The sequence below is a fragment of the Nesoenas mayeri genome (genome assembly GCF_963082525.1).
Source record: "Nesoenas mayeri genome assembly, chromosome: 26".
In the NCBI taxonomy this organism is placed as follows: Eukaryota; Metazoa; Chordata; class Aves; order Columbiformes; family Columbidae; genus Nesoenas; species Nesoenas mayeri.
In genome coordinates, this window is record NC_137552.1 from 5,400,002 (window position 1) to 5,423,268 (window position 23,267).

Sequence of the window (23,267 nt, forward strand, 5' to 3'; positions counted from 1 at the left end):
CGGCACGGGGGGAACGGCGGCGACGGCGGCCGAGGAGGGACACGGGACTGGCGGTCGCGGCCGCCGCGCGGCAGGTGGGCGGGGCCTGCGCGGCGCGCGCGCGCTCCCGGTGCCGGTGGTGGCGGGAAGGGGGAGGCACAGTTTCCGCAGCCCGAGCGGAGAAAATACAGTCACGGCGGTTTATGTTTATTACCCCGCGCAGGTAACGGGCACGGGGAGACCGGACAGCTCCCGCCACCCCGGGTCGGGGTTCCGTGCGGCCGGTGGGGAACCGGCTGCGGCGGCTCCGCTTTCCCGGTGCGTGGTGCCAGTGCCCCGGGAGGCTTCCTGCGGCTGCGGCGTCCCCCAGTGGGCCTGGGCTCAGAGCTCGTCCTGCGGGCGGGAGGACCGAGGTGCCAGGGAAGGGACAAGCCCTGGGACCGTGTCCTCGGCTGGCACCGGAGCTGCTGCCCGTGTCCCAGGGGGAACGGAGGCTCGGTGGGGGCGGCATCGGTATGTAGTAGCACTGGGGGAAGCAGCTCACGGGCAATACTTACATCCAGGTCATCCATGGCTGGGGGGGGACCTTTGTCCGTCACCTTCTCCAGGAGCTGGACGGGAAACAAATAGTTCTGGGAACCTCAAATGGCCGAGTATCCCCCACGCCAAGCACCCACCCACACGTGCTCCAGGTCCCCGAAGCCCACGGCGCGGCTCACCTCTGCATACTCCTCCAGCATGGCCCTTTCCACCTCCTCGTCTCCTTCCCAGTCTCGCCAGTTGTCAAAGTCCACGGAGAGCCAGGCGGGCTGTGGGCAGAGAGAGCGTCCTCTGAGGGAGGGAGCAGCGCGGGGGGACCCGGCAGCCCCGGGATTGCTCTGTGCGGTGAGCGCAGGCTGGGGACTGGGCAGACTGGGGAAGGGCAGGAAAGGGAGCGCGTCCCTTTGCCTGCAGGTGCTCGTCCCGATCCTGCCTGTGTCAAGGGAAAGGGGTGCGACATCCTTCCTGGAGAGCAGAGGTCCACGAACTGCAGCTCCCCAGAAGCTATGAGGGGCTACGTGGGGACAGCACACGCGCTGAGGCTGGTCCTGCCTGCTGGACGCCACACACACCTTGATGTTCTCCTTGGTGATGCGGGGCCAGGCCACTTTCTCCTTCCACTTCCTCATAAAGCAGGTGATGGAGCGGTCAGAGCGCTTCTCCCGCGAGTCCTGCCAAGAGATCAGGGGCGTGTCACCTCGCTGTCCACTGGGCTCCTCTCTGTTAACCACTACAGACACGCACAGAATTAAAACCCAGCTACGTGCAGGCTGCGGTGGACACAGAACCATGGAGACAGGTTGTTTCTGGCCCAACGCAGCACTGCGAGTGCCAGGGCCAGGATCAGGGCTCCCCGGCTCGTGCTCACCCCCCGTAGGGAGATGGGCAGGATTCAACGCTACACAGTGTTGCCCAAGACCACATAGGCTGGGTTTAATCTGAGCCTGATGCAGGAGTTCCCTGGCAGGGAGCCTCACCTTGGAGTTGACTCTGGCATACAGGTTGATCTCGTTGTAGAACTCCACGCCGTCTGCATTTTTGCAACTGTCAAAACACCGTAACTTAGGAGGAGAGGGCTGAGGGCACCCGTGCTCTGTTCTGAGAGTCCTCCCTGTCCTCCAAACCGTCCAAGTGCAGGGAGACTCACCTGAACACCAGCCGCTCGTTCTCGATGACGACTTTAACATCCCTGCTGTCCTCCACGCAGAACTCCAGGTAGACGTAGCGCGGGCGGTCGTACCACAGCGTCTTCGCGGGCTGCCTGGGGAGAGGGCAGAGCAGCGGGGAGTTGCGCGGTGCCCATCAGAGCTCTGCAGGGACACGGGGTGGGGACTGGGACAGGGACAGTGCCCCAAATGTGTCCCCTGCTTGGGCTGAGCTGCGGGGTGGGCAGAGGGGCCTGGGCGGTGGGTGACGGGCACACAGTGCTGCCTTCTCGCCCCACATGGCCCCTCGGTAGCCCGACCTCTCCCCACCCGCCACGCCGTTCCCGCTGCCCCGGGCTGGAGGGTCCTGCTCACGCTCCGGACCCTGGGTCGGTACCCGGGACCCTGGCCGGTCACTGCCCCGGGGACCGGGCGCTGCCAGTCCCGTCCCGTCCGGCCGCTCTCACCTCGCCATGGCGGTAGCGGCCCCGCCCCGCGCTATTTCGGGCCGGGGGCGCGGCTCCCGGCGGGGTCAGGACCGGGGGCCAGGAGTGGGGGCCGGCCGGGTCGGGGGCTGCACGGACACCTCGCGGCCCGGTCGCCGGCCCAGCGCCGCCCGCAGTGGGTGCACCTCGGGCCGCGCCACACTCCCCGGGACCCTTTGGGACCCCCCGGGACTCCCGGGAACCCCCGGCACCCCGGCCCCGCCGCAGTCATCCCGCCGGGCCGCTGGGGGGCGCGCTGGCACGGCCCCGGCCAGGCCCCGCCCCCCCTATGCCCCGCCCCGCCGCCAAGCACCGCCCCTCGCCGCGGGGCCAAGATGGCGGGAGCGTCGCGGTCCCGGTAGCGGCGGCCATGGAGGCGGAGGGCGGCCCGCTGGGCCCGGGGGAGCGCTGGGCGCCGGTGGGCGCTGTGGCGACGGCGGAGGAGGAGGAGGAAGAAGAAGAGGACGAGGAGGCGGCGGCGGGCGGGTCGCCGCAGTCGGTGCCGCGGCTGCGGGCCGAGCGGCGCCGGTTGCACGGGGCGCTGCTGGCGCTGGCCTCGCACTTCGCGCAGGTGCAGTTCCGGCTGCGGCAGGTGGCCCGCGCCGGCCCGGCCGAGCAGCAGCGGCTGCTCCGGGAGCTGGAGGATTTCGCGTTCCGCGGCTGCCCGGCCCCGCTGCCCCACGGCCTCGGCGACGCCCCGGTGAGTGCGCGGCGCGGGGCGGGAGCGGGGCCGCCGGAGCGGTGGCTTTTGCTGCGGTGAGGACAATCCCTTCTCCGTTTGGATAACGGCATCGCGCAGTGTGCCGTTCCGCGCCATCTACCCCGCGGTCGGTGTGTGAGTCTGAGCCGGGTAAAGCCCGTCGGCAGCGGCTGCGCTCCCGGTCACCGCGGGAGGTGTGGAGGGGCCGGCGGGGTGACCATCGCGGCAGCCCACGGGTGCTGTCCAGAGACACCGCGCGCTCAGCGACCCGCTCCGGTGGGTTTGCACAGCGCTCGGTTAGCGGCTCCTCCCCGGAGCGTGCAGGTCCTGGGTGACGTGGGGACAGCTCCCGGGACACACGTTAAACCCCCCTTGGTGTGTCACCGCTCCGCTCCCAATCACGAGGGTGACTCAGGGGATCTTTGCTATGTACACGTTATTTGGTGACTTGCAGCGGTGCTTCCTGGATCCCAGCTGTGGGGCTGGGGGAGGTTCATCCTTCCTCAGGTGAGGTGATGAGGCTGGTGCCTCTCCTGGGTGTTCAGGCACCTCTTTTTTTTCAGACTGGCATGAGGTATTTGCAGGTTTAGCACACGAGTTGACAGAAATGCTCCTCATACCGCAACTATGTTCTCTGCAGCTTGGCTATGACAATAAATCATCAGCTTAATTTAATGGTAACTTTTATTTCAGAGTGAGCGAGAGAAGCAGGAGCAAATTGAGGTCCAGAAGGAGAAGCAGAGGGAGCTGATCCTGCAGCTCAAAACACAGCTGGATGACCTGGAGACGTTTGCGTACCAGGAGGGCAGCTATGATTCTCTGCCACAGTCTGTGGTTATGGAAAGACAACGGGTAAGGCTCCCAAATTCTGTATTTCTGAGCATTTGTGAGCATCTTACAGACTGTAAGAATTGGTTGGTCCTTGATTCTGCTGTAATAGAGTATCAGTAGTTTGTAAACCTGTCCTGTGTCTTCTCTTGCAATTTTCTATATGCAGCAAAGGTTTCCGAGGTGATGAACGGGTGAAGGAGTGTTTTGAAGCAGCGGCACGGGGTGAGATGGTGGTTCTACCTTGTGTTTTGCAGATGATTATAAATGAATTGATAAAGAAGCTGGACATGGACTTGAGTGAAGATATCGCGACGCTCTCTCCGGAGGAATTGCGACAGCGTGTGGATGCCGCCATAGCGCAGATCGTTAATCCCGCCAGGGTGAAGGAGCAGCTGGTGGAGCAGCTGAAAACGCAGATAAGGGACCTTGAAATGTTCATCAACTTCATTCAGGGTCAGTGCTGAGTTTTTAGAGGAGTAGATTGGATCGCTTTGTTGTTCCCTGAGAGGTGACGGAGGATGCAGGGTGGGTGTCTGGGTCACAGGGAAGTGTTTATCCCTCTGAACTGATAGTGGGGACAATGAGAGGCTGACAAAGAAAGTGCAGAGAGCTCTAAGGAATATTGACCTTAATACCAGGGATACACAGCTTAAATTCACCAGCGTGGAATTCTTGTTGTAGATGAAGTCGGAAGCTCTGGGAAGGCGGAAGATGGACACTGCGAATGCGCAGGCAGGAAAGAAGCTGGTGCGTCCTGCAAACCACATACCCGGCCTTGTGGAAGCAGAGGTGGGTGCTGCTGCTCGCTTGGGCTTCGGCGTGAATCCGGTGACGCCGGGCTGCTTTGCCTTTTTCCTGGCAGTTGGTTTCTGTGCTTTCGTACTCATAGAAATCCTGTGCCTGGTTGCTTTACTCTTCCTCCTTGGGATCATTAGAGTGGTCACAGAACCTGAATATGTGGCATAAATGATCTTTGTTCCCTATATGTGCCCACAAGAAAAGCTGTTGTAGAATTTCTTCTCTGTGAGATGATCTGATTGTTAAGAACAGGCCATGCAAATGTTGGCTTTACTGGGTGTCTTTAGTGCTTTGAAACTAGAAAAAGTAGCATCAATCCCAGTGAGAAAAGCTCCCGAGGAGGAGAATCTGTAGCAGAGAGGAAGCAGATGTTTGCACTCCCTTTGTATGACAGATCAGAGCTCTTCATTCCTTAGTGAGAGGACTTTTTTTCTCTTTTCTAACCTCATCAGTGAACCCAGAAGATGCCAGAAAGATGCGAGAAACGGGCCTGCACCTCATGCGGCGCATGCTTGCCGTGCTCCAGATCTTCGCCGTCAGCCAGTTCGGTTGTGCGACCGGGCAGATTTCCCGCAGCCTTTGGCAGAAGGACCAAGCCAACAAGGACTATTCCCCGTTAATTAAGAAACTGGAGCTGTCGGTAGAGCGGGTGAGGCAGCTGGCTACGAAACACCGGCAGGACGAGCACGTTATCAGTTCCTCCGACCTGCAGGACGTTCCCTTGGGGGGCAGAGACGAGCTGACGCTCGCTGTGCGCAAGGAGTTGACCATCGCTTTGCGAGATCTGCTGGCCCACGGGCTCTACGCCTCCTCTCAAGGCATGAGCCTGGTCTTGGCCCCTATCGCCTGCTTAATTCCCGCCTTCACCTCCTCCCCGCAAACCATGCACCCCTGGGAACTCTTTGTGAAGTATTACAACGCTAAAAACGGACAAGCCTTCGTGGAATCCCCGGCTCGCAAGCTCTCGCAGTCATTCGCGCTGCCTGTGACGGGGGGAGCGGCCGTGACGCCCAAGCAGAGCCTGCTGACGGCCATCCACACCGTCCTCACGGAGCACGACCCCTTCAAGCGCAGCGCGGACTCGGAGCTGAAGGCTCTGGTGTGCATGGCGCTCAACGAGCAGCGCCTGGTCTCCTGGGTGAACCTGATCTGCAAATCCGGAGCGCTGGTCCAGTCCCACTACCAGCCGTGGAGCTACATGGCCAACACGGGCTTCGAGAGCGCGCTCAACGTTCTCAGCCGCCTGAGCAACTTGAAATTCAACCTCCCGGTTGACCTGGCTGTCCGGCAGCTGAAAAACATCAAAGATGCTTTTTGATGTGTTTTTTAATTGTCGATCATCCGTTTTCCACAAGTAGGCAGCTGTTGGGCTCGAGAAGCCTGGCTTTTTTTAAGACCAAATTGGGCTCTTGGAAATCGGTGTTTGCTTTTAGGGAAATCGCACAGTGTCTTGATGCTGGAAATCTGTGTTTAACATGGCTACTGCTGCAAAGCTGCTGCACAGCACCTCGCGCTGATGGGTTTGTGCAGCTCTGACGAGCAAAAGTGCTTCGCTGGTGAGCTGGTGGCAGTGAGGTTGGCATTGGGGACTGACTGCCCCAAGTAGGGGGGCTGCAGGTGTGGGAAGCCCCTCAGAACATGCAGCTTCACTCTTGTGCTGCGTCTGTGTGGTTATTGAAGACCGTGCTCTAAATGATGTCCCTGTGAGGCGCCCCTTGTTGAAGAGTGCGACAGGCTGGTGGGTGTTCTCTGGGCATGAGGGGCTTGTCCTCCCCGGGACGGATATGTGACTAAAACGGGCTCTGAGAGCTGCAGGTGTGGGGCTGCGCTGCTCCAGCACCTCAGCAAACCGCGTTCCTCGGGCTGGTGCGGGGCTGGCGCCGGCAGCTTTGCCCAGCAGTCCCCCAGCTCCTTTTTCAGATTTTTTGTGCAACGGTCGGCAGCCTCGTGGTTTATAGGGGATGCATTAAATCGCTTTAGCAAGTGTACATGTGGGGAGAGCCCATCTCCAGTGACTGTGGTGTCATTTGTGTTTGTTACTGGTGTTCTGTCCCATGGCTCTGTGGTTGGAAAAGCCCCTCAAGATCATAGTCCAACCGTTCACCCACTCCATGTCCTGAGAACCTCATGTCTGTCTGTCCAGCCCTCCAGGGCTGGTGACCCCAGCACTGCCCTGGGCAGCCTGTTCAATGCCCCACAGCCCTTTGGGGAAGAAATTGTTCCTAAATCCAACCTCACCCTCCCCTGGCGCAACTTGAGGCCGTTTCCTCTGCTCCTGGCGCTTGTTCCTGGGGAACAGAGCCCGACCCCCCTGGCTCCAAGCTCCTTTCAGGCAGTTCAGAGATCAGAAGGTCTCCCCTCAGCTCCTGTTCTCCAGCTGAACCCCCAGGTCCCTCAGCCGCTCCATCACATTGTGCTCCAGCCCCTCACCAGCTCAGTTCCCTTCTCTCAACTCGCTCCAGCACCTCAAGGGTTTTCTTGGCCTGAAGGGCCCGGAGCTGCCCCCAGGACTGCAGGTCTGGCCTCCCGGTGCCCGGCACAGCCCGGTCCCCGCACTATGTGGAGGCCGCGGCGCCGCCGCTGTGTCCCGGGGCACCCGGCACCGGGCCCGTTGCCTGGCAACGGCGGCGCCGCTCTGCGCATGCGCGACCTGCTCGTGGCACGCCAAGCGGAAGTGACGTACAGTGACACGAGGTGAAAGGTTGGAGGGGCGACCGCCGCTTTCTTTTCCGGTCTGGGCGCCATCGCAGCGGGAGCCTCGGTAAGTGCGGCCCGGCCGCGGAATCCGCCGCCATCCGCGGGCGGGGCGGGCCGGGGGCGGTCGGGGGCCCCGGCCGTGACCGCCGTGCGCTGTCTCCACAGAGATGGGGAAGTTCATGAAGCCGGGGAAGGTGGTGCTGGTGCTGGCCGGCCGATACTCGGGGCGCAAGGCCGTCATCGTGAAGGTGAGCGGGGAGCCGGTGGGGCCGGCCCGGTGTCCGTGTCCCGGTGTCCCGGCGGGGCTGCTGCCGCCGCTGGCGGCGCTGCAGAGCGGGCAGGAGCCCGGGCGCTGCCGCGCTGTGTCTCTGGAGGTGTCGGTACGAGCGGGGCTGTCCCGGGGGGGTTCCCGGTGCCACCGCCCGCCGCGCCCGGTGTCTTTCAGAACATCGATGATGGCACGTCCGACCGGCCGTACAGCCACGCCCTGGTGGCCGGGATCGACCGCTACCCGCGCAAGGTGACGGCTGCCATGGGCAAGAAGAAGATCGCCAAGAGGTCCAAGATCAAATCCTTCGTCAAGGTGTATAACTACAACCACCTCATGCCCACCCGGTGAGTGCGGCCGGTGGGCGGCACCGGGCGGGGGGCTCGTCCGTTTCTGGTGACCGCAGGTGTCGTGGGATCTCCCTGGTGATCACTGAGGGTCACGGAGCTTCTTAATTACGCGGCTGAATGAACGCGGGGTGATGCTGTGCAGGAAGAGGCGCTCAGGGGTGTGAGGCTGGGGGAGAATGTTCATTAGTTTCTGAAATAAGGCAGCTGGCTCGTATTTCAGCCACACAATCGCGAGATGTTGGCAGGTGTTGAGTGTTTGGGACATCAGGGAGGATCTGGGGGTGCTGACAGAGCTGTTGTGGCCCAGAGATGTTTCTTCCCATCCCCTCGGAGCTGCTGTGGGCACCGGCTGCTGAACGCAACACCCTGACCAGAGCTGATTGTCTGCGTGGAGCCTTTTAATTAGAATTATTAAATGTCCTGAGTTGGACCTGCAAGGAGCATCGAATCCAGCTCAGCCTGGAGCTTTTTCCGTTATGGGCTGAATTAAATCCCTTTAGTTGCTTTAGTAGTTTGGTGGTTTGCTGAGCTGAGAAGGCTCTGAGAGCCACAGTCCCTTCCACTGGTACCAGTGCGTGCGTGGGACTGGTTGGGCTGCCCCTGTGCGTTCGCCCTCCCGCCGTCGCTGTCCCCGCTCCAAATGTCGCTGCTCTCACCCAGGTATTCCGTCGATATTCCGCTGGACAAAACAGTCGTCAACAAGGACGTGTTCAGGGACCCCGCGCTGAAACGCAAAGCGAGGCGTGAAGCCAAGGTGAAGTTTGAGGAGAGGTGAGTTCGGAGCTCGGCTCTTTGGTGCTGTCAGCAGCGTGAACGCTTTTCCCCCAACTTCTTCAAATACAGTTTTGGTTGGTTGTGTTTGTCCTTCTTGCCGTCCGTGCGTGTTTACGCGGCTCCTGCTCAGGGAGTTGGTGGGTTGGGGTGGGGAACGGTTTCCCAACAGCCGCAGACTGGTGTTGATGCCGATGCCGTGACAATCTCTGCGCGTCGTGCTCCCAGTTCATCCCCCACCAGCAGGCGGGGTGGCACAGGGCTGCGCTGACGCTTTGCCTGGGCGTGTTTGGGTTAAAAGTCCTTCTTTTCAGCTTGCTGTTCAGAAACTCCTTCCGCAGGAGGGGCCGTGCAGGGCGTCTCATGGCGTTTCAGGCACTCTACCCACAATTGCGGGCTGTTCCCCAAGGGCATCCTTACCTCTTGGGCTGGAAAGTGTGGGTGTCCCTCATGCGATGGCGTCACGAGGAAGCCCGCAAGCCGAGATTCTCTTCCCTTGGCAGTTTAAACGTTTAAAGCGGGTCTAGTTGCAGCCTGGGCTGAGGAGTTGCCTCTGCGTCCTGCCCGTGGGAGGACACGGGCAGCTCCCCAGCGGGTCCTGCGCTGGCGCCAGCGGGTCCGGAGCGTTCTCTGACCTTTGCGTTCCTCTTGCAGGTACAAGACGGGCAAGAACAAGTGGTTCTTCCAGAAGCTGCGATTCTAAAGGTGTAACAAAGTTGCATCAATAAACGTTTATTAAAAACGGCTTTGTTTTGTTGTGTAAACGCGTTGCTAGGCCTTTTTTTCGCGGCGGTGTAGGTGTTCTTGCTTGTGTTTAAGAGCTGGGGAAGGGGTTGCAGTCCAGGTGAGTATCTTGTGTGGCCTGAACCGTCTGTGGGACTGTCCCCTCAGCCACGGGGCAGAGGCCGCTCTGTCCCCTTCCTGCTGCCGAGGGGTGATGTGTGTCGTTCCCAAAACTCCAGTAATCCCTGTAAGAGGATAACGGGTAATTCCAGGTCTCATCGCTTCCTTGGCTGAGAAACAGCGGCGTGTAGGGCAATGTCGTGATTTACCAGCACGTTACGTTTTTGGTCACCTTTGCAAACGGTGGGGAGTTTGGGTGTTAAAAATGGGTGATGGGGTGGGAGGGGAAGAGGCGATTTACTGCCTGGGACTGCAGCGGGAGGAAGGTGCGCTCCGTGGGGGGAGGCTGTGCAGGGAATGGGTGGAAATGCCGGGTTTTTGGGGTGTGCGCCCCCCGTGGGCTGGCAGGGCTGGGCTGGGCCTGGGCGGGACGGGGCTCTTGTGCCCCCACCCCGGGATGCAGACGGGGCGGGGCGGGGCCACGGAACCGAAAGCAAAAGCGAAGGGCGGGTGGAGCGGCGGGTCCCACCGGCAGCGGGACCCCGGACCCGCGGAGATGGACTCGGAGGAGGTGGGAGGTTGGGCCGGGGGGGCGGGGGGCGCGGGGCCCGCGGCGCGGCTGAGGGACCCTCCTGTCCCCAGGACTCCTTCATCCAGCTGTCGCAGCCCGGGGAGCTGGAGGGCGACGCCGCGGACGGGACCCCGGCGCAAATCCGGCAGGAGATCGAGCGTTGCAAGGTGAGAGGGGGGGAAATGGGGTCGGATCCGACCAGCTCGGGCTGGGAGCTTGAGTTTCTTATTTTGTCTGGGGTTATGATCTCAGAGGGGACGCCCCACGGTTATGACAACCTGTACTGGGGACCGGGGCTCCACACGGGGGGCAGCCACCCCCTTCCCAAAAGAGCGGCGTGTTTTGGGGGTGGCAAAAGGTGCGCAGGGTCTCGCTGCCTGATGGTGCCTCTCCCAGGAGCTTTGCAGCGCTCTGGAGCAAGACCGTGCAAAGCTACAAGCGGCCAAGGAAGCTGTAGAGCAAAGGACACGGGATCTGAGGGAAGAGGGAGAACTCCTCCATAAAACTTTGGAGCAGCAAAAGATTTTAAGCAGAGATGAAGAGGAATACTGGCAGGTTGGTGGTCGGAGGAGCTGGCGTGGGCTTGGGGGGCGGGCAGTCGGGGGTGGGACTGTGTCACCCGGCTCGCTGCTCTGAGATCACTTCGCTCGGGACCTGGTGGAGGTTTTGCAGGATCACGTCAGGACTGTGCCGAAAAAGGGGGTGAGTGCTGCCGTGGTGGAGGAAGGGCTGGGATCAAACACAAGGAGCCAGAGCTGCAGAAAAACGGCGTCCAGGACCTGTGCTGCAGCCCCTCGCATCCTGGGGGTACCCTCACTGCCCCTGCCTGCCTGCCTGCCTGCCTTCCTTCCTTCCTTCCTTCCTTCCTTCCTTCCTTCCTTCCTTCCTTCCAGATGGACATTTTCTTAGCAAAGGAGGAGAGGAACGGACTGAATCTGGAGAAGCAGGTGCTGGAGAAGAAACTGGAAGAAGCGAGGCAGAGGTTCCGCCGGGAGGATCCGGTGACGGTAACTGCGTGTGGGCACGCGGGTGAGCTGGCGAGGGGCGCGAGCCTGGCTGGGGTCTGCAGGCAAACACAGCTGGATGTGTGTGACAGCTGGCACAGCTCCTGCTGGTCCCAAAGCCACAACTCCAGGCACAGCCAGACCCCAGGAGAGACTCTGCTGAGGCTCTGTCGCTGTTTATTTCGAGCCATGAGCTCATTTCTAGTCTGCAGGTTGGCAGGGACAGGCCCTGTGTGGGGTTCAGCCTCCTCCAGGTGCTGTCCGTGCACTCAAACCTAGATGCTGCCTGCCTTGCCAGAGAAGAAAATGGTGTTTAAGGGACTTGTGACAAACAAGGAGGATGTGAACAAGCTGATTCTCACCCCGCTGGTCCGCTACCCTCTGCTGGGGGGCTCAGCTCTCATCACCTTTGAGAAGGCAGAGGGTAAGAGCCAGATGAGAGCTGCTGCAGCTAAGTGTCCTGGTCTATTAACTTCGGGTCCTGCCCTGTGTCCGCTCGCTGGGCTGGGGCTCGGAGCTCTGCCCCCTGCCAGCATTACGTGGCGTTATGCCCACCCAAAGCGTTGGCTGCCCCATGTCCCCACAACATGCTCAGAGCAGTCGCTCGATCCCCTGAGCTGGGGGGTCTCCCTGCCCACAGTGGCCCAGAGGATCATAGATATGAAGGAGCACGTGGTGGAGCTGAGCTGCGGGGAGGAGCTGGAGGAGCTTTGCTGCAAGGCGCGAGTGCAGGCAGCGTCGGTGGAGCTGCTGCTGCCATCTGCCCTGGAGGTGGGTCCCGAGGGCTGCGGAGAACCGCAGAGCTGCCCTGGGTGTGCTCTGGCTTCACTGTGTCCATCTAAGCGTGTGTCTGCCAGGTTGCTGGTACCGGCCCAGCTCGGCACATTAGTGCCGCAGGTCTGGGGACAGCCCTGTCCTGGCCCTAACCAGCCTGCGCCACCCACAGATCGGGCTGACACGGAGCAGCAGGACTATCCTGGTGTCTGACCTGCCCAGCCTGGGCATCCCCGAGGAGGCACTGCTGGACAAGCTGGAGCTCTTCTTCAGCAAGACGAAGAACGGAGGCGGCGAGGTGGAGAGCAGGGAGTTCCTGGACAACTCCAGCCAGGTGGTGCTGACCTTCGTGCAGGACGGAGGTGCGTGGGACATGCTCAGCTTGGGCTGCCAGCGAGGGGGGAGCAACCCAGGTAGCTCTGGGGCACTCACGTCATCTCCTGAGTGCAGATGGAGCTGTGTGTGTGGGGAACGGGGAAGGCAGAGCGAGCCCAGCCTGCCCTGTCTCCCCTAGGCAGGTGAGCTGGAGCTGCCAGTGCCAGCCTCGGTGTCTGTGCCAGGGATGTCGCCTCAGCGGTGGCCTGGGCGGCTCAGGGCTCTCCTCTCCATCTGCAGTGGCTGAGCCGCTCATTGCAAGAGGACGCATGCAGGTGCTTATTGGGAAGGGGAAATACGACATCAAAATATCACCGTATATGAATGGAGATGTCACTGACCTGCAGGTAAGAGCGTGAGCCCCAGGGCCAAGCCGCACCTGCAGGCCCAGGGTGAGCCTGCATGGATGGGGGCTCCTGAAGCCCCTTTTCCCTGTCACCATGTTGCCCGGGGCACAGCTCCTGCTCAGCAAGTGGCCCAAGGGGATCCCTTCCATGGAGGGGTCCCTTGCGGCTGCCCCCGCGGCACAGGGTCTCACCCCCGCTCTGCCCAGCTCCAGCCCTCCCGCTGCCCCCAGACCGTCCTGCTCTCGGGGATCCCAGACGTGCTGGGTGAGGAGGCCATGAGGGACACCCTGGAGATCCACTTCCAGAAGACCAGCCGCGGCGGGGGAGAGGTGGACGCGCTCGCCTATGTCCCAGCAGGACGTCAGGCTGTGGCCGTTTTCACGCAGGACGTGGGCTAACCCCGGGCCCCGCCAGCGCGGCGCAGTGGGTGCTGCAAGCATTAAAGCATCTGCAGGGAGCTCTGTGTCTGTCGTGCTGGGATGGGGTGGGGATGACCTGCTGGAGAGGGGCCAGAGGAGCCCCAGAAATGATCCGAGGCTGGAACAGCTGTGCTGGGGGACAGGCTGAGAGAGTTGGGGTGTTCGGCTGGAGAAGAGAAGCTCTGGGAAGATTTTATTGTGGCGTTTCTGGACTTAAAGATGGGGACAGACATTTTTGCAGGGCCTGTTGCGGTAGGACAAGGGGTGATGGTTTGAAACTAAAGGAGGGAGATTCAGGCTGGACATGGAGAAGGAATTGTTGCCCTGAGGGCGGTGAGAGCCTGGCCCAGGTACCCAGAGAGGTGGTGGATGAACCATCCCTGAGACATCCCAGGCCAGGCTGGACGGGGCTCTGAGCACCCTGGGCTGGTGAAGATGTCCCTGCTCATGGCAGGGGGGGCACTGGGGGGGCTTTAAGGTCCCCCCAACCCACACCATCCTGTGGCTCCCGGGCTCTGTGGACAGCGGGGCTCGCTCGGGCCGGGGGGGGCGGTGCCGGCCGAGGCGGGGCGGCCTGGCTTTCGCTTTCGTTTCCCGGCTGCGCTGGGGCCCGGGCCGCGGTGCTGCGGGCAGCGGGCCGGGCGGGGGCTGCACCGGGGCCCTGAGCGGCGAGTGCGAGCCCCAGGCCCGGGCCGCAGCCCCGCGGGCGGGCATGGCGGGCCGCACGGTGCGGGTGAGCGGGCTCCCCGCCGAGCTGCCCGCCGACCGGCTGGCCGACAAGCTCACCATCCACTTCCTGCGCTCCCGCAACGGCGGCGGCGAGATCGCGGAGCTGCGGGTGCTGCCCGGGCCCCCGCCCTGCGCCCTCATCGCCTTCGAGGCTCCGGAAGGTAACGGCCGCCCCGAGGGTCCCGCGGTCCCGGGTGCGCCCGGCGGCTCGTGGGCCGGGCTGACGCGGGCTCTTGTCCCACGCAGTGGCACGGAGGGTCCTGGAGGCCCGGGATCACGTCTTGTCCGTCGGAGGGAAGAAATACCCGCTGGAGGTGACGGCGCATGTGGCGGAGCTGAGCCCCGACGAGGTAGCGAGAGCGCGTTGTGATAAAGACAAAGGGTCTGGAGCACGTTTGTTATGAGCGAAGGCTGAGAGGGAGGGGGCTGATCAGCGGGAGAACAGAAGCTGAGAGGGATCTGATCAGTGTGATCAATATCTCAGGGTGGGTGTCAGAGGATGGACCAGACTCTGTTCATGGTGCCCAGCGCCAGGGTGAGGGGCAACGGGCACAGACAAACACAGGAGGCTCCATGTGAACACGAGGAGAAACTTCTGTCCTTTGCGGTGCCAGAGCCTGGCCCAGGCTGCCCAGAGCGGCTGTGGAGTCTCCTTCTCTGGGACATTCAAACCCCCTGGACCCACCTGTGTGATCTGCTCTGGGACCCTGCGTGAGCAGGGCTGGGGATCTGCAGGGGTCCCTTAACCCCAACCACTCTGTCGTTCTGTGATTCTGTAAAGCAAATCCGTTTTTATTCATATTAAAATGAAGAATTGTTATTATTTTTCTCTCCTAATAACAGCGGGTCAGCCGGGCAGGCTCTGCACTCGGTTGTTTGGTGCTTGTGCCTGTCAAAGCAAGGAAGAATAGTCAGGCTGGAGGGAAGGGGCACTTTTCCCCAGCCCATCTAGTGACACACAGGGGATCCTGTTAATGTCGTTAGTGTCATTAGCTGGAGACACACAGGGTATTTTCCCTCTTTCCTTGTCGGGAAAGCTTAGGAGACAGACATGCTGGTGTCTGGGAGGCACTGGAGAGTTCTCACCTCCTCTTCCAATTTCAGGAGAGTATGGCAGCCACCACATCTCATGTTTTCATGTCTGAGCACCGAAAACAAGGGCACGGGAGTTCGCTTGGCACGTCAGACCCTTCTGCAAGGCTGTAGTGCCAGACTGCTCAAAGGTCTGGGGCAGCAAGAGGGCAACTGCCTTCCAGATGAGAAGCGATAGTGGATTTCTTTGGTTTGGGCTGTTTGCAGAGCTCCCGGCATGCGGAAGGGGCCACATCCTGTGCCAGCTGCCCCTCACGGTCCTTGTTTGCAGAAAGCCTTTGGCTACTGGCTGGCTGGGTCTTTGGGTCCTGCCTGTGTTATGTCCCCACCCTGGCAGCGGGATGCTGAGAGAGAGGTGGGGGATCGCGTCATCTCTTCTGTCATCATAATTTAGTGGCTGTGGCAAGTGTCAGGTGCATTTGCCTCCCCCTGTGCTTTGGGAGGGGCTTATTTTTGGTCCTTGCTCTCTGACTCCCTTACTGCTTACTTGCAGATCTTCATACGCGCTTGCATGATCGTTGACTACGGCAAGCTTCCTGCTGGCAAAACCCTTCTGAGGAACCTGCGTAAAGGCTACAGCAACGTGCAGTTCAACTTTGACTCCAAGAACACGTACTGCGTCATCAAGGGGCCGTTCACGGAGCTTCAGGCCTTCAGCAGAGACCTGCTGGGCAGCCTGAACCTCAAGAGCGAAGCTGGGGGAGAGATCCTCCTGCCAGATTCCAGCCATGAGGCCAAGGAGACCAGAATGTCTGATCACCAGCGAGTGCGCGACACCCTGGAGGCAACAGGAGGGACGGCAAAGCTGCCGAATTGGGACCAGGTGTGTGAAAAGGCACTGCAAGTCCCGTCACTTCGGGGCCCAGTGGATGGGGAAGCTGTGGAACAGCTGGAGGACTTTTCCCTGGTGATGGACGCAGACATTTACTTGTACATGCAGAGGTTCTGTGCCACTGAGTACCAAGGTGTGCTACACCGGCATCACGTGGACGTGGTCGATGTTAGCAGCGATGGCATCGCCATACTGTACCTCCAGTCATCTGCAGGAACGTCCGGGGACATGGACGCCTTGCGACAGGCGCGCCTGGCCCTGCAGCAGCTTTACCAGCAGCTGGAGCTGAGCCTGCGCAAGGAGAAGATCGCCAAGGCAGGGCTGGATGTGGACAGCCAGGCATTCAAGGCTCTGACACGCGACCTGCAGAAGCTCTATCCCCAGTTGCTGTGTCATGAGGACGAGAAGCATCTTTATCTTATCGGAAACCTCGTCGACGTGTCCCAGGCCAAGCAGAACCTTCAGGATTTCGGGAGCAGAAGAGGTGCCGCACACGCGGTCGGCAGCTCCCGGCCCTCGCACCCCGTGACCTCCCACACTGCAGAGGCTGCGCTGCACAAACCCAAAGTGCCTGTGGACACCTCGAGCTCAAAGCTCGGCCCAGGCAAGCCGGAGCTGAAAGCTGAGCTCAAGCTAGCTGCCAACTTCACCGCTCTGAAAGCTGACCGGTCTCAGGCCAGCCAGGGCCTCTTGCTGAATCAGGATCCTCCGCTGGCACAGCGCTCTGGAAAGCATTTACCAGAGACAGATGCTCTTGGTGACCCAACAGCGCTGACCCAGCAGCACCAGCCTCGTGGCTCTCCGACAGACGTGGGTTTGGGGTCAGCAGCAGAGTTTCAGCTCAAGGACCCCAAAGAATGGGAGCACGTGAGAGGAGCCGCCAGGCTGAGACACAGGGCCCCATCTCCCTTTGGGGGCAAAGAAAACAGCGCTACACGGCATCCTGGGGACTCGAAGGGCTCAGGTCCCATCAGAACCCACCCCCTCACTGGCACATCTAGTACGTTTGACACCACAAGAGCCTCTTCTGCTTCAGACTCTAAACCCTCTGACTCCAGGCCTCTGCTGCGACGTTCCAACAGCTTCTCCCTGCCACGGCCGAAGGAAGGTGACAAACCCCAAGGCGCTGGCAGTGGGGTGAGCGAAGAAATGAGCCTGGACTCTCTGCAGTGGCGTTACCTGAAGGACGCTCACCGCGCAGCGATTGATGAGCTGTGCAGGGATGGGGGTGTGCAGATCTCGGAGCTCCGCGCCGGGGACTGCACCGTGCTGACACTGCGGGCGGCGGGCGGGAACAAGCTTTGCCATGCTAAATGGAAGGTGGAAGCTCTTGTGCAGAAGTGTCCTGACCTCGTGTGCCAGAGCATGAGCTACTCGGAGCTCGGCGTGGATGGTCCAGATGACGGTGCCCTGAGCGCGCTGTGCAGCCTCTTGCAAAGAAACAACCACCAAATTGTACTCAGCAAAGACAAACACAAGTTGCATGTTGTCTGTCCCAAGGAGATGCTGCCAGGAGTGACCGAGGCCTTCCACATGTTTTCTTCCAGGAGGCTCCGTGCCCCGAAATCCTCGTCCTTGTCTCCAGGACCAGAGAGCACGGGGCGCTCAAGTGTTGCTCAGGACACGGTGCTGGGTGCAGCCCTTCCCGACAGCCTGGAGTCCCTGCAGATGGGTCTGCAGCAGCTCAACATCAGCGATAAAGCAGAACATGCGGGTGTGCCCAGGGCTTTCCAGCCACCAGACGCTGAGGAAAAGAGATCCCCCAGTCCTTGGAGGCCCCGGCAAGCACCGGGGCAGGAGGAAGCCAATGACCGTGTTGATTCTGGGGCTGCGCAAGGAGGAAACAGCTTTCTGAGCCCTAATGTAGCAGATAAGCCAAGTCCTGCTGCTCTGAGGGAACCCCAGGAACAGCTGAAGCCAAAACTGCACGTGGGGGAGCCTGACATGGCCCAGCTAAGGCAGGTTTTGCCAGACAGATTCCAGTTAATGCGAGACAAGGGCAGAGGAGCCCACACCGAAGCGCCGGGACAGCTGCGCTCGCCGGTTCCCGCGGCAGACGGTGCCCCTCGCTCCCTGCCCGCCTGGCTGTACAGGGCTCCTGCTGCAGAGCCACCCGAGTCCTCAGCGCTGTCACCTCCAGCTGAGCGCAGGGGACAGGGAAGCGCCCTGCTCCCCACGGGCAGGAGCAACGAGCAGGAGGATTGTGACCTCTTGTCACAGCAGACAAGAGGTCCCAGCGTCGGGCAGGAAAGCGGCAAGACCCCTCTGGGCCGGTGTGACGCTTGCCAGGGCTCAGGAGTGACCTGCCAGGCCCCCTGCGGTCACGCCTTGTGCAGGACGTGTTTTGCAGGGGACAGTGCGCGGCCGGCGTGCTGCAGCTCCTCCCCGGCTGCCCCGAGCCGCAGGATCTCGGGGGCGTTCAAGATCTCGTCCCTGTCGCAGAGTCTGCCGGGCTACTACCGAGACCCCACACTGCAGGTTGGCTACAGCATCCCCGACGGGGTGCAGGGGGTAGGTGGCACCTCGGGCTTCCCCGGCCTGCGGCGGGATGTGTGGTGGGGTCTGTCTGTGTCTGTGTGTCCGTGTGTTTCTCTGTGTGTGTGTGTGTGTGTCCGTGTATGTCTCTGTGCATGTGTCTGTCCGTGTATGTCTCTGTGCATGTGTGTGTCTATGTGTGTGTGTCTATGTGTATGTGTCTATGTGTGTGTGTCTGTCCGTGTGTGTGTGTCTGTCCGTGTGTGTGTGTCTGTCCGTGTGTGTGTGTCTGTCTGTGTGTGTGTGTCTGTCCATGTGTGTGTGTCTGTCCATGTGTATGTCTGTCCATGTGTGTCCATGTGTGTCTGTCCATGTGTGTGTGTGTCTGTTCGTGTATGTCTCTGTGCATGTGTGTGTCTATGTGTGTGTGTCTATGCGTGTGTGTCTGTCCGTGTGTGTGTGTCTGTCCGTGTGTGTGTGTCTGTCTGTGTGTGTGTGTCTGTCCATGTGTGTGTGTCTGTCCATGTGTATGTCTGTCCATGTGTGTCCATGTGTGTCTGTCCATGTGTGTGTGTGTCTGTTCGTGTATGTCTCTGTGCATGTGTGTGTCTATGTGTGTGTGTCTATGTGTGTGTGTCTATGCGTGTGTGTCTGTCCATGTGTGTGTGTCTGTCCGTGTGTGTGTGTCTGTCTGTGTGTGTGTGTCTGTCCATGTGTGTGTGTCTGTCCATGTGTATGTCTGTCCATGTGTGTCCATGTGTGTCTGTCCATGTGTGTGTGTGTCTGTTCGTGTATGTCTCTGTGCATGTGTGTGTCTATGTGTGTGTGTCTATGCGTGTGTGTCCGTCCATGTGTGTGTGTCTGTCCGTGTGTGTGTCTGTCCGTGTGTGTGTGTCTGTCTGTGTGTGTGTCTGTCTGTGTATGTCTGTCTGTCTGTCCGTGTGTGTGTCTGTCCATATCTGTCTGTTCATGTGCATGCGTGCGTGTGTCTGTCCGTGTGTCCATGTCTGTCTATGTGTGTGTCTGTCCGTGTTTGTCTGTGTGTCCACATGTGTGTGTGTCTGTCCATGTGTGTGTGTCTGTCTGTGTGTGTGTCTGTCTGTGTATGTCTGTCTGTCTGTCCGTGTGTGTGTCTGTCCATATCTGTCTGTTCATGCGCGTGCGTGCGTGTGTCTGTCTGTGTGTCCATGTCTGTCTATGTGTGTGTCCGTGTTTGTCTGTGTGTCCACATGTGTGTGTGTCTGTCCATGTGTGTGTGTGTCTCTGTGTGTCTGTCCATGTCTGTCTGTTCATGTGCATGCGTGTGTCTGTCTGTGTGTCCGTGTCTGTCTGTGTGTCCATGTCTGTCTGTGTGTGTGTCTGTCCGTGTGTGTCTGTCCATGTGTCTGTCTGTGTGTCCACGTGTGTGTGTCTGTCCATGTGTGCCTGTCCATGTGTGTTCATGTTTGTGTGTGTGTGTGTGTGTCTGTCTGTGTGTGTCTGTCCATGTGTCTGTGTGTCCACGTGTGTGTGTGTGTCTGTCCATGTGTGCGTGTCTGTCTGTACGTCCATCTGTCTGTCCAGCCCCAGCTCCATGTCCCACCTGCAGAGCAGCCTGTGTTGACCCGTGGAAGGCACGGAGCTCCACGGCAGGTCTGGGAGCAGCAGCTTGGGGAGGCCACAGTCCTCTGTGCGTTTCCACCTCCTGGACTCTCCAACACCAGCCCTGCGCCCACCGCTCCAGCTGGTGTTTAACAGCTGGTGTTTAATACCCTTTCTTTCCGTTCTAAGGTTGGCGACCCCCGCCCAGGGCAGCCTTACAAAGGGGGCACTTTCTGTGCCTTCCTGCCTGACAACAGGGACGGGCAGAAGACGGCGGTGCTGCTGAAAAAAGCCTTTGAGCTCGGGCTGACCTTCCAGATCAAGTCCCACAACGGCGAGGAAAGAGTGACGTGGGGCCCTATTCCGCACAAAACCTCCTGGGGTGGAGGCAGAGCCAGGTACAGCCCGGCTCACCCGGGCTGCCAGGGGCTGGGTTTTGCTTTTAGCAATCGGAGGAGAACTAAGAGCTCCAGCTCAACAAATCCTGCCATGGGTGGCTCCTTGAGGCTCGCACAATGGCAGAGTTGGTGCCTCCCTTTGCTTCTGTGCTGCAACAGGCCAGCCCTGGCACCCTCCAGCTGGAGCTAAAGCCCTTGCCCATCCCACATCCCTATATTTCCCAAGAACATGAATTCTGGGCCTTGTTCCCTCACACCTTTCCTGTTTTGTCCCATGGCCGCTCTGCAGGCAGCTCAGGGTGCTGCTCTGCTCCTGCGAGCAGCACTTCCACCCTCAGCCCTTCTTGAAGGGTCGGGGCAAAAATAAACCGCTGCTCCCCTCTGTGGTTTTAGCACCGTCAGCAGGATTTACAGCACTTCCCTCTCTGCCCCGCAGGAACGGTTATCCAGACTCCCAGTATCTCCGTGAGGTTTGCGCCGTGCTGGAGAAACTGGGCATCGCCTGAGACTCCCTCCCTGAGCAGCCGCAACCTGTGCCTTCGCTTCACCTTCCAGCTGTGAAAACTGCAGCTTAACGCAGACCGTGTTTGTCCAGCGAGCGACTGCGTAGCCAGAAATGTGCACATCAGCACCAGCAGCACCTCCATGCCGCCCCCACAAGCCTCAGCAGGGATCGGAGCTTCCCTGCAGCTCCAGCTCCTCCTGGGTACGCGGTTACGCAGCTCATTTCAACGCCGGCTCCAGGCTGCGCCCCGGCGTGGCTTTCAGCAGCGTAAATGGAGTCCGGCCCTGTTTTCTGGAAGTCTCTTTCCCCTCTGCCCACTCCAGGCAGGTTCCAGCTCAGCCAGAACTGAGCTGTCGTTAAGCTCAGCTCCTGGCTCAGCTATTTCGGACAGCGCTGAGCTCCAGCCCCTGCGCTGGGAACCTGCTGCTCCCCTGGGCACCATTACCAGCTTTTAGCACCCAGGGCTGCTGCCTCCCATGAGAATAATTCTCTTAAGTGGAGAAACACAAATAAACAAGATTTACTCCCATCTTTTTTAGTTGTGATTATTCACGCTTTGTCTTAGCGTCACCCCAGGCACAATTTCCATCTCAACTGGCTACGGAGACCCCTTGACACAGTAAAGCACAGGGGTCAGCTAAGGGCTTTGCAAACAAAAATTGCTGCTTACCAGAACAGGGCATTAGAAGATCAGCACAATTAACAGTTATCCTTGAGAGCAGAGGCATCTTCTCACCCTGGAGAGTTACAGTTTATACACTGAATGTGTCCACCCACTGATTGCCTGGAGAAGCAATAAAAGTGCCCCAGAGGCTGAGCTGGAGGCAGAAGGTTCATTCCCACAGAAGACGGAGCCACATACCACTGAGGGTTTTGTTATGCTTTTAATTACCATTTGAAACACATAAGGCATATGGTAACATTAGACAGAGGAGCATTACACAGTAGAGTCATGTAAACAGCATTGGCACACTTGCTTTCTGTCCGACTTGGTTACACGCACAAAGCGGAATACATTTTTCCACGTGTCTGTAGGATGAGCACCACTCGTATCACACCGAACGCAAACCAACACAACGCAGACAGTACAGACCAGACCGTATGTTGTAAGAGGCTCAGAGTCGAATGCATTTCACATCACGCACAGGTACCACTTGCCAGTCACGCTTTGCCATCACCAGGGCTTGGCACGGGCTTTGTTAGGCAACAAAAGTGGTTTTACGCCTACGATAGCAGCTGTAAGTGGCCCAATTAAAGCCTGAAGCCCACCGTGATTCTTGCTTCCCCCTGGTCAATCAATTCTAATCTTATACGTGTCCAAAATGAAATGTACAGCTAAACTCCTTCCCCCCTCGCAAAGTATTTGGTGGGGGTTCTGCTCCCCTGCACAAGCCAAAGCCTCCGCTCCTTTCCCCGTCTGCACTTTGTGAGCTTGAGAGAAACCAAAGAGTTAAAAGAAAAGGTGACACAAGCTACCTGGTGATAGCAAAGGAGCCGCCTTTGTCCCAGACCAGCAGTCCCAGCCTGGGACGGTGATGGCAGGACTGGCCACAGCAGGACCAGCAGGGCTGGGCCCCCTCCCCTTTGAGCTCCTTACACGGCCCACTCGGACTCCTCACGGCACAATCAGTCAAATCAACATTAAATTGCACTTCTGAGAGCTGGAACGGCACACGCAGCTTAAACACAGGAGCCTCCGGTTTCCCCGAGAGCGCGACTTGGCCCTAAACAGTTCAGCAACATCGAGCGGGACTATTTTTATCCCAGGGTTTCTGTTTGTGGATTTGGTTTTTTGCTTTGGTCCTTGGTGTACAAACCTGCTGGTTAACTTTGTTAAGACACTTGCAGTTGGTTTACAGAGGTTCTGTACTTATTGGCCCATTAAACGTTTGTCTATTATATCAAAACCCAACCAAGCACAAGCACCCAGAGCAGAGCACTGAGCAGCAGGGCAGTGGAGAGCAAGGTTACGGTTAATCTTGGTTTTTCTGCAGAAAACATTGTTTCTGCCAAGGGAGATAAACCAGTCCATGCTAAACTCTCAAATAATCACTGCTCAGTGCTCCTGCTTTGAGAATTTGTTGGTAGAAGATACACGAGCAGCCACCCACAGAGAGCTGGGACTGTTCCCAGAGAGCCAAGGCAGATAAAGCCCGGCTCAAGGACTGGCCTGAGCCCAACAGCTGCCCTAGGGGAGAGCCAGGCTCTGCAACAGCGCTTCTGGAGCCGGGGAGCACAGAACCCCCAGGAAAGGCTGTAAAATACACAGAAACAGAGCATCTTACTCAAGTCAGACTACATCACAAAACAGAGCTAGCGAGAGGCGTAACAGGTTATTTTTTTGGCAATACTTCGAAAGGCCGGAATGGAAAAGGCTCCAGTGACTTCCCAGTCCTTGGGGACAGGTGGAAGAAGGCACCGAGATACGGGTCAGCGTGGCGCACCGGCTCTGCGTGCGGCCGGGGGTGCTCCCGCCACCCTCGGTCGGGACGGACCGCGGGACCCCGGCAACGCTGCCCCATCCAAGGCCATCCAAGTAAGGCACTGAGCGTGTGCTTAGCCCGGGGTAAAGCGAGGAGAGGATGGTACTGGAAACACGATCTGATAGGTTTTCCCCCCTTTATGAGTGCGCAGGACCCCGAGACGCGCGGGGTTGTGCCGTCTGAGCGCGCTGCTTTTCATCAAGGTGAATCCAGTTTCCCGGAGGAGCAGGTCCAGATTTCCCATTTCAGCAATGCAGACAGTCCTGCTGTCAGAC

The 23,267-nt window shown here is 59.5% G+C and overlaps 5 protein-coding genes across 6 annotated transcripts; 4 read left to right on the top strand and 1 right to left on the bottom strand.

The window, feature by feature from the left end:
• Window positions 1-360: 360 nt before the first annotated feature.
• PTGES3L (prostaglandin E synthase 3 like) lies at window positions 361-2,343 on the bottom strand (the record flags this gene model as incomplete). The annotated part of the gene is made up of 7 exons (XM_080359756.1): window positions 2,132-2,343; window positions 1,667-1,780; window positions 1,497-1,563; window positions 1,092-1,190; window positions 699-788; window positions 537-590; window positions 361-372 (listed from the first exon to the last, which is right to left on the bottom strand). The coding sequence occupies exons 1-7, from the start codon at window positions 2,137-2,139 to the stop codon at window positions 361-363; spliced, it is 444 nt and encodes a 147-aa protein (XP_080215882.1). The 5' UTR covers window positions 2,140-2,343.
• Window positions 2,344-2,480: 137 nt separating this feature from the next.
• On the top strand, window positions 2,481-6,466 carry RUNDC1 (RUN domain containing 1). The gene is made up of 5 exons (XM_080359915.1): window positions 2,481-2,849; window positions 3,543-3,701; window positions 3,935-4,133; window positions 4,362-4,469; window positions 4,931-6,466. Exons 1-5 carry the CDS (start codon window positions 2,520-2,522, stop codon window positions 5,794-5,796), a joined length of 1,662 nt encoding a protein of 553 aa, XP_080216041.1. The 5' UTR covers window positions 2,481-2,519; the 3' UTR covers window positions 5,797-6,466.
• Window positions 6,467-7,124: 658 nt separating this feature from the next.
• Window positions 7,125-9,308, top strand: RPL27 (ribosomal protein L27). Its single transcript, XM_080359916.1, has 5 exons — window positions 7,125-7,239; window positions 7,341-7,423; window positions 7,621-7,790; window positions 8,454-8,564; window positions 9,219-9,308. Exons 2-5 carry the CDS (start codon window positions 7,343-7,345, stop codon window positions 9,265-9,267), a joined length of 411 nt encoding a protein of 136 aa, XP_080216042.1. The 5' UTR covers window positions 7,125-7,239; window positions 7,341-7,342; the 3' UTR covers window positions 9,268-9,308.
• A 579-nt stretch (window positions 9,309-9,887) lies between these two features.
• Window positions 9,888-12,876, top strand: IFI35 (interferon induced protein 35; the record flags this gene model as incomplete). Its single annotated transcript, XM_080359926.1, has 9 exons — window positions 9,888-9,978; window positions 10,050-10,145; window positions 10,375-10,533; window positions 10,872-10,985; window positions 11,262-11,406; window positions 11,623-11,753; window positions 11,929-12,118; window positions 12,372-12,478; window positions 12,685-12,876. Exons 1-9 carry the CDS (start codon window positions 9,964-9,966, stop codon window positions 12,874-12,876), a joined length of 1,149 nt encoding a protein of 382 aa, XP_080216052.1. The 5' UTR covers window positions 9,888-9,963.
• A 652-nt stretch (window positions 12,877-13,528) lies between these two features.
• Window positions 13,529-21,031, top strand: LOC308050027 (uncharacterized protein). Of its 2 annotated transcripts, XM_080359945.1 has the most exons (5): window positions 13,529-13,787; window positions 13,873-13,976; window positions 15,212-18,061; window positions 19,796-20,004; window positions 20,441-21,031. In XM_080359945.1, the coding sequence occupies exons 1-5, from the start codon at window positions 13,610-13,612 to the stop codon at window positions 20,508-20,510; spliced, it is 3,411 nt and encodes a 1,136-aa protein (XP_080216071.1). In that variant the 5' UTR covers window positions 13,529-13,609; the 3' UTR covers window positions 20,511-21,031. The 2 variants fall into 2 exon arrangements, with proteins under 2 accessions (XP_080216071.1, XP_080216072.1); XM_080359946.1 differs by lacking the exons at window positions 13,529-13,787; window positions 13,873-13,976 and adding an exon at window positions 14,976-15,073.
• The last annotated feature ends 2,236 nt before the right edge of the window (window positions 21,032-23,267 follow it).

What these genes read in the sequence shown, in the direction of transcription:
- RUNDC1 (XM_080359915.1), top strand. Translation starts at nt 2,520, where the DNA reads ATGGAGGCGGAGGGCGGCCCGCTGGGCCCGGGGGAGCGCTGGGCGCCG. An exon ending in TGGTTATGGAAAGACAACGG is followed by an intron (nt 3,702 to 3,934) that starts GTAAGGCTCCCA and finishes TGTGTTTTGCAG; the next exon opens with ATGATTATAAATGAATTGAT. An exon ending in CCGGCCTTGTGGAAGCAGAG is followed by an intron (nt 4,470 to 4,930) that starts GTGGGTGCTGCT and finishes TAACCTCATCAG; the next exon opens with TGAACCCAGAAGATGCCAGA.
- LOC308050027 (XM_080359945.1), top strand. Translation starts at nt 13,610, where the DNA reads ATGGCGGGCCGCACGGTGCGGGTGAGCGGGCTCCCCGCCGAGCTGCCC. An exon ending in CGGAGCTGAGCCCCGACGAG is followed by an intron (nt 13,977 to 15,211) that starts GTAGCGAGAGCG and finishes GCTTACTTGCAG; the next exon opens with ATCTTCATACGCGCTTGCAT. An exon ending in TCCCCGACGGGGTGCAGGGG is followed by an intron (nt 18,062 to 19,795) that starts GTAGGTGGCACC and finishes TTCCGTTCTAAG; the next exon opens with GTTGGCGACCCCCGCCCAGG.
- RPL27 (XM_080359916.1), top strand. Translation starts at nt 7,343, where the DNA reads ATGGGGAAGTTCATGAAGCCGGGGAAGGTGGTGCTGGTGCTGGCCGGC. An exon ending in AACCACCTCATGCCCACCCG is followed by an intron (nt 7,791 to 8,453) that starts GTGAGTGCGGCC and finishes GCTCTCACCCAG; the next exon opens with GTATTCCGTCGATATTCCGC. An exon ending in AAGGTGAAGTTTGAGGAGAG is followed by an intron (nt 8,565 to 9,218) that starts GTGAGTTCGGAG and finishes TTCCTCTTGCAG; the next exon opens with GTACAAGACGGGCAAGAACA.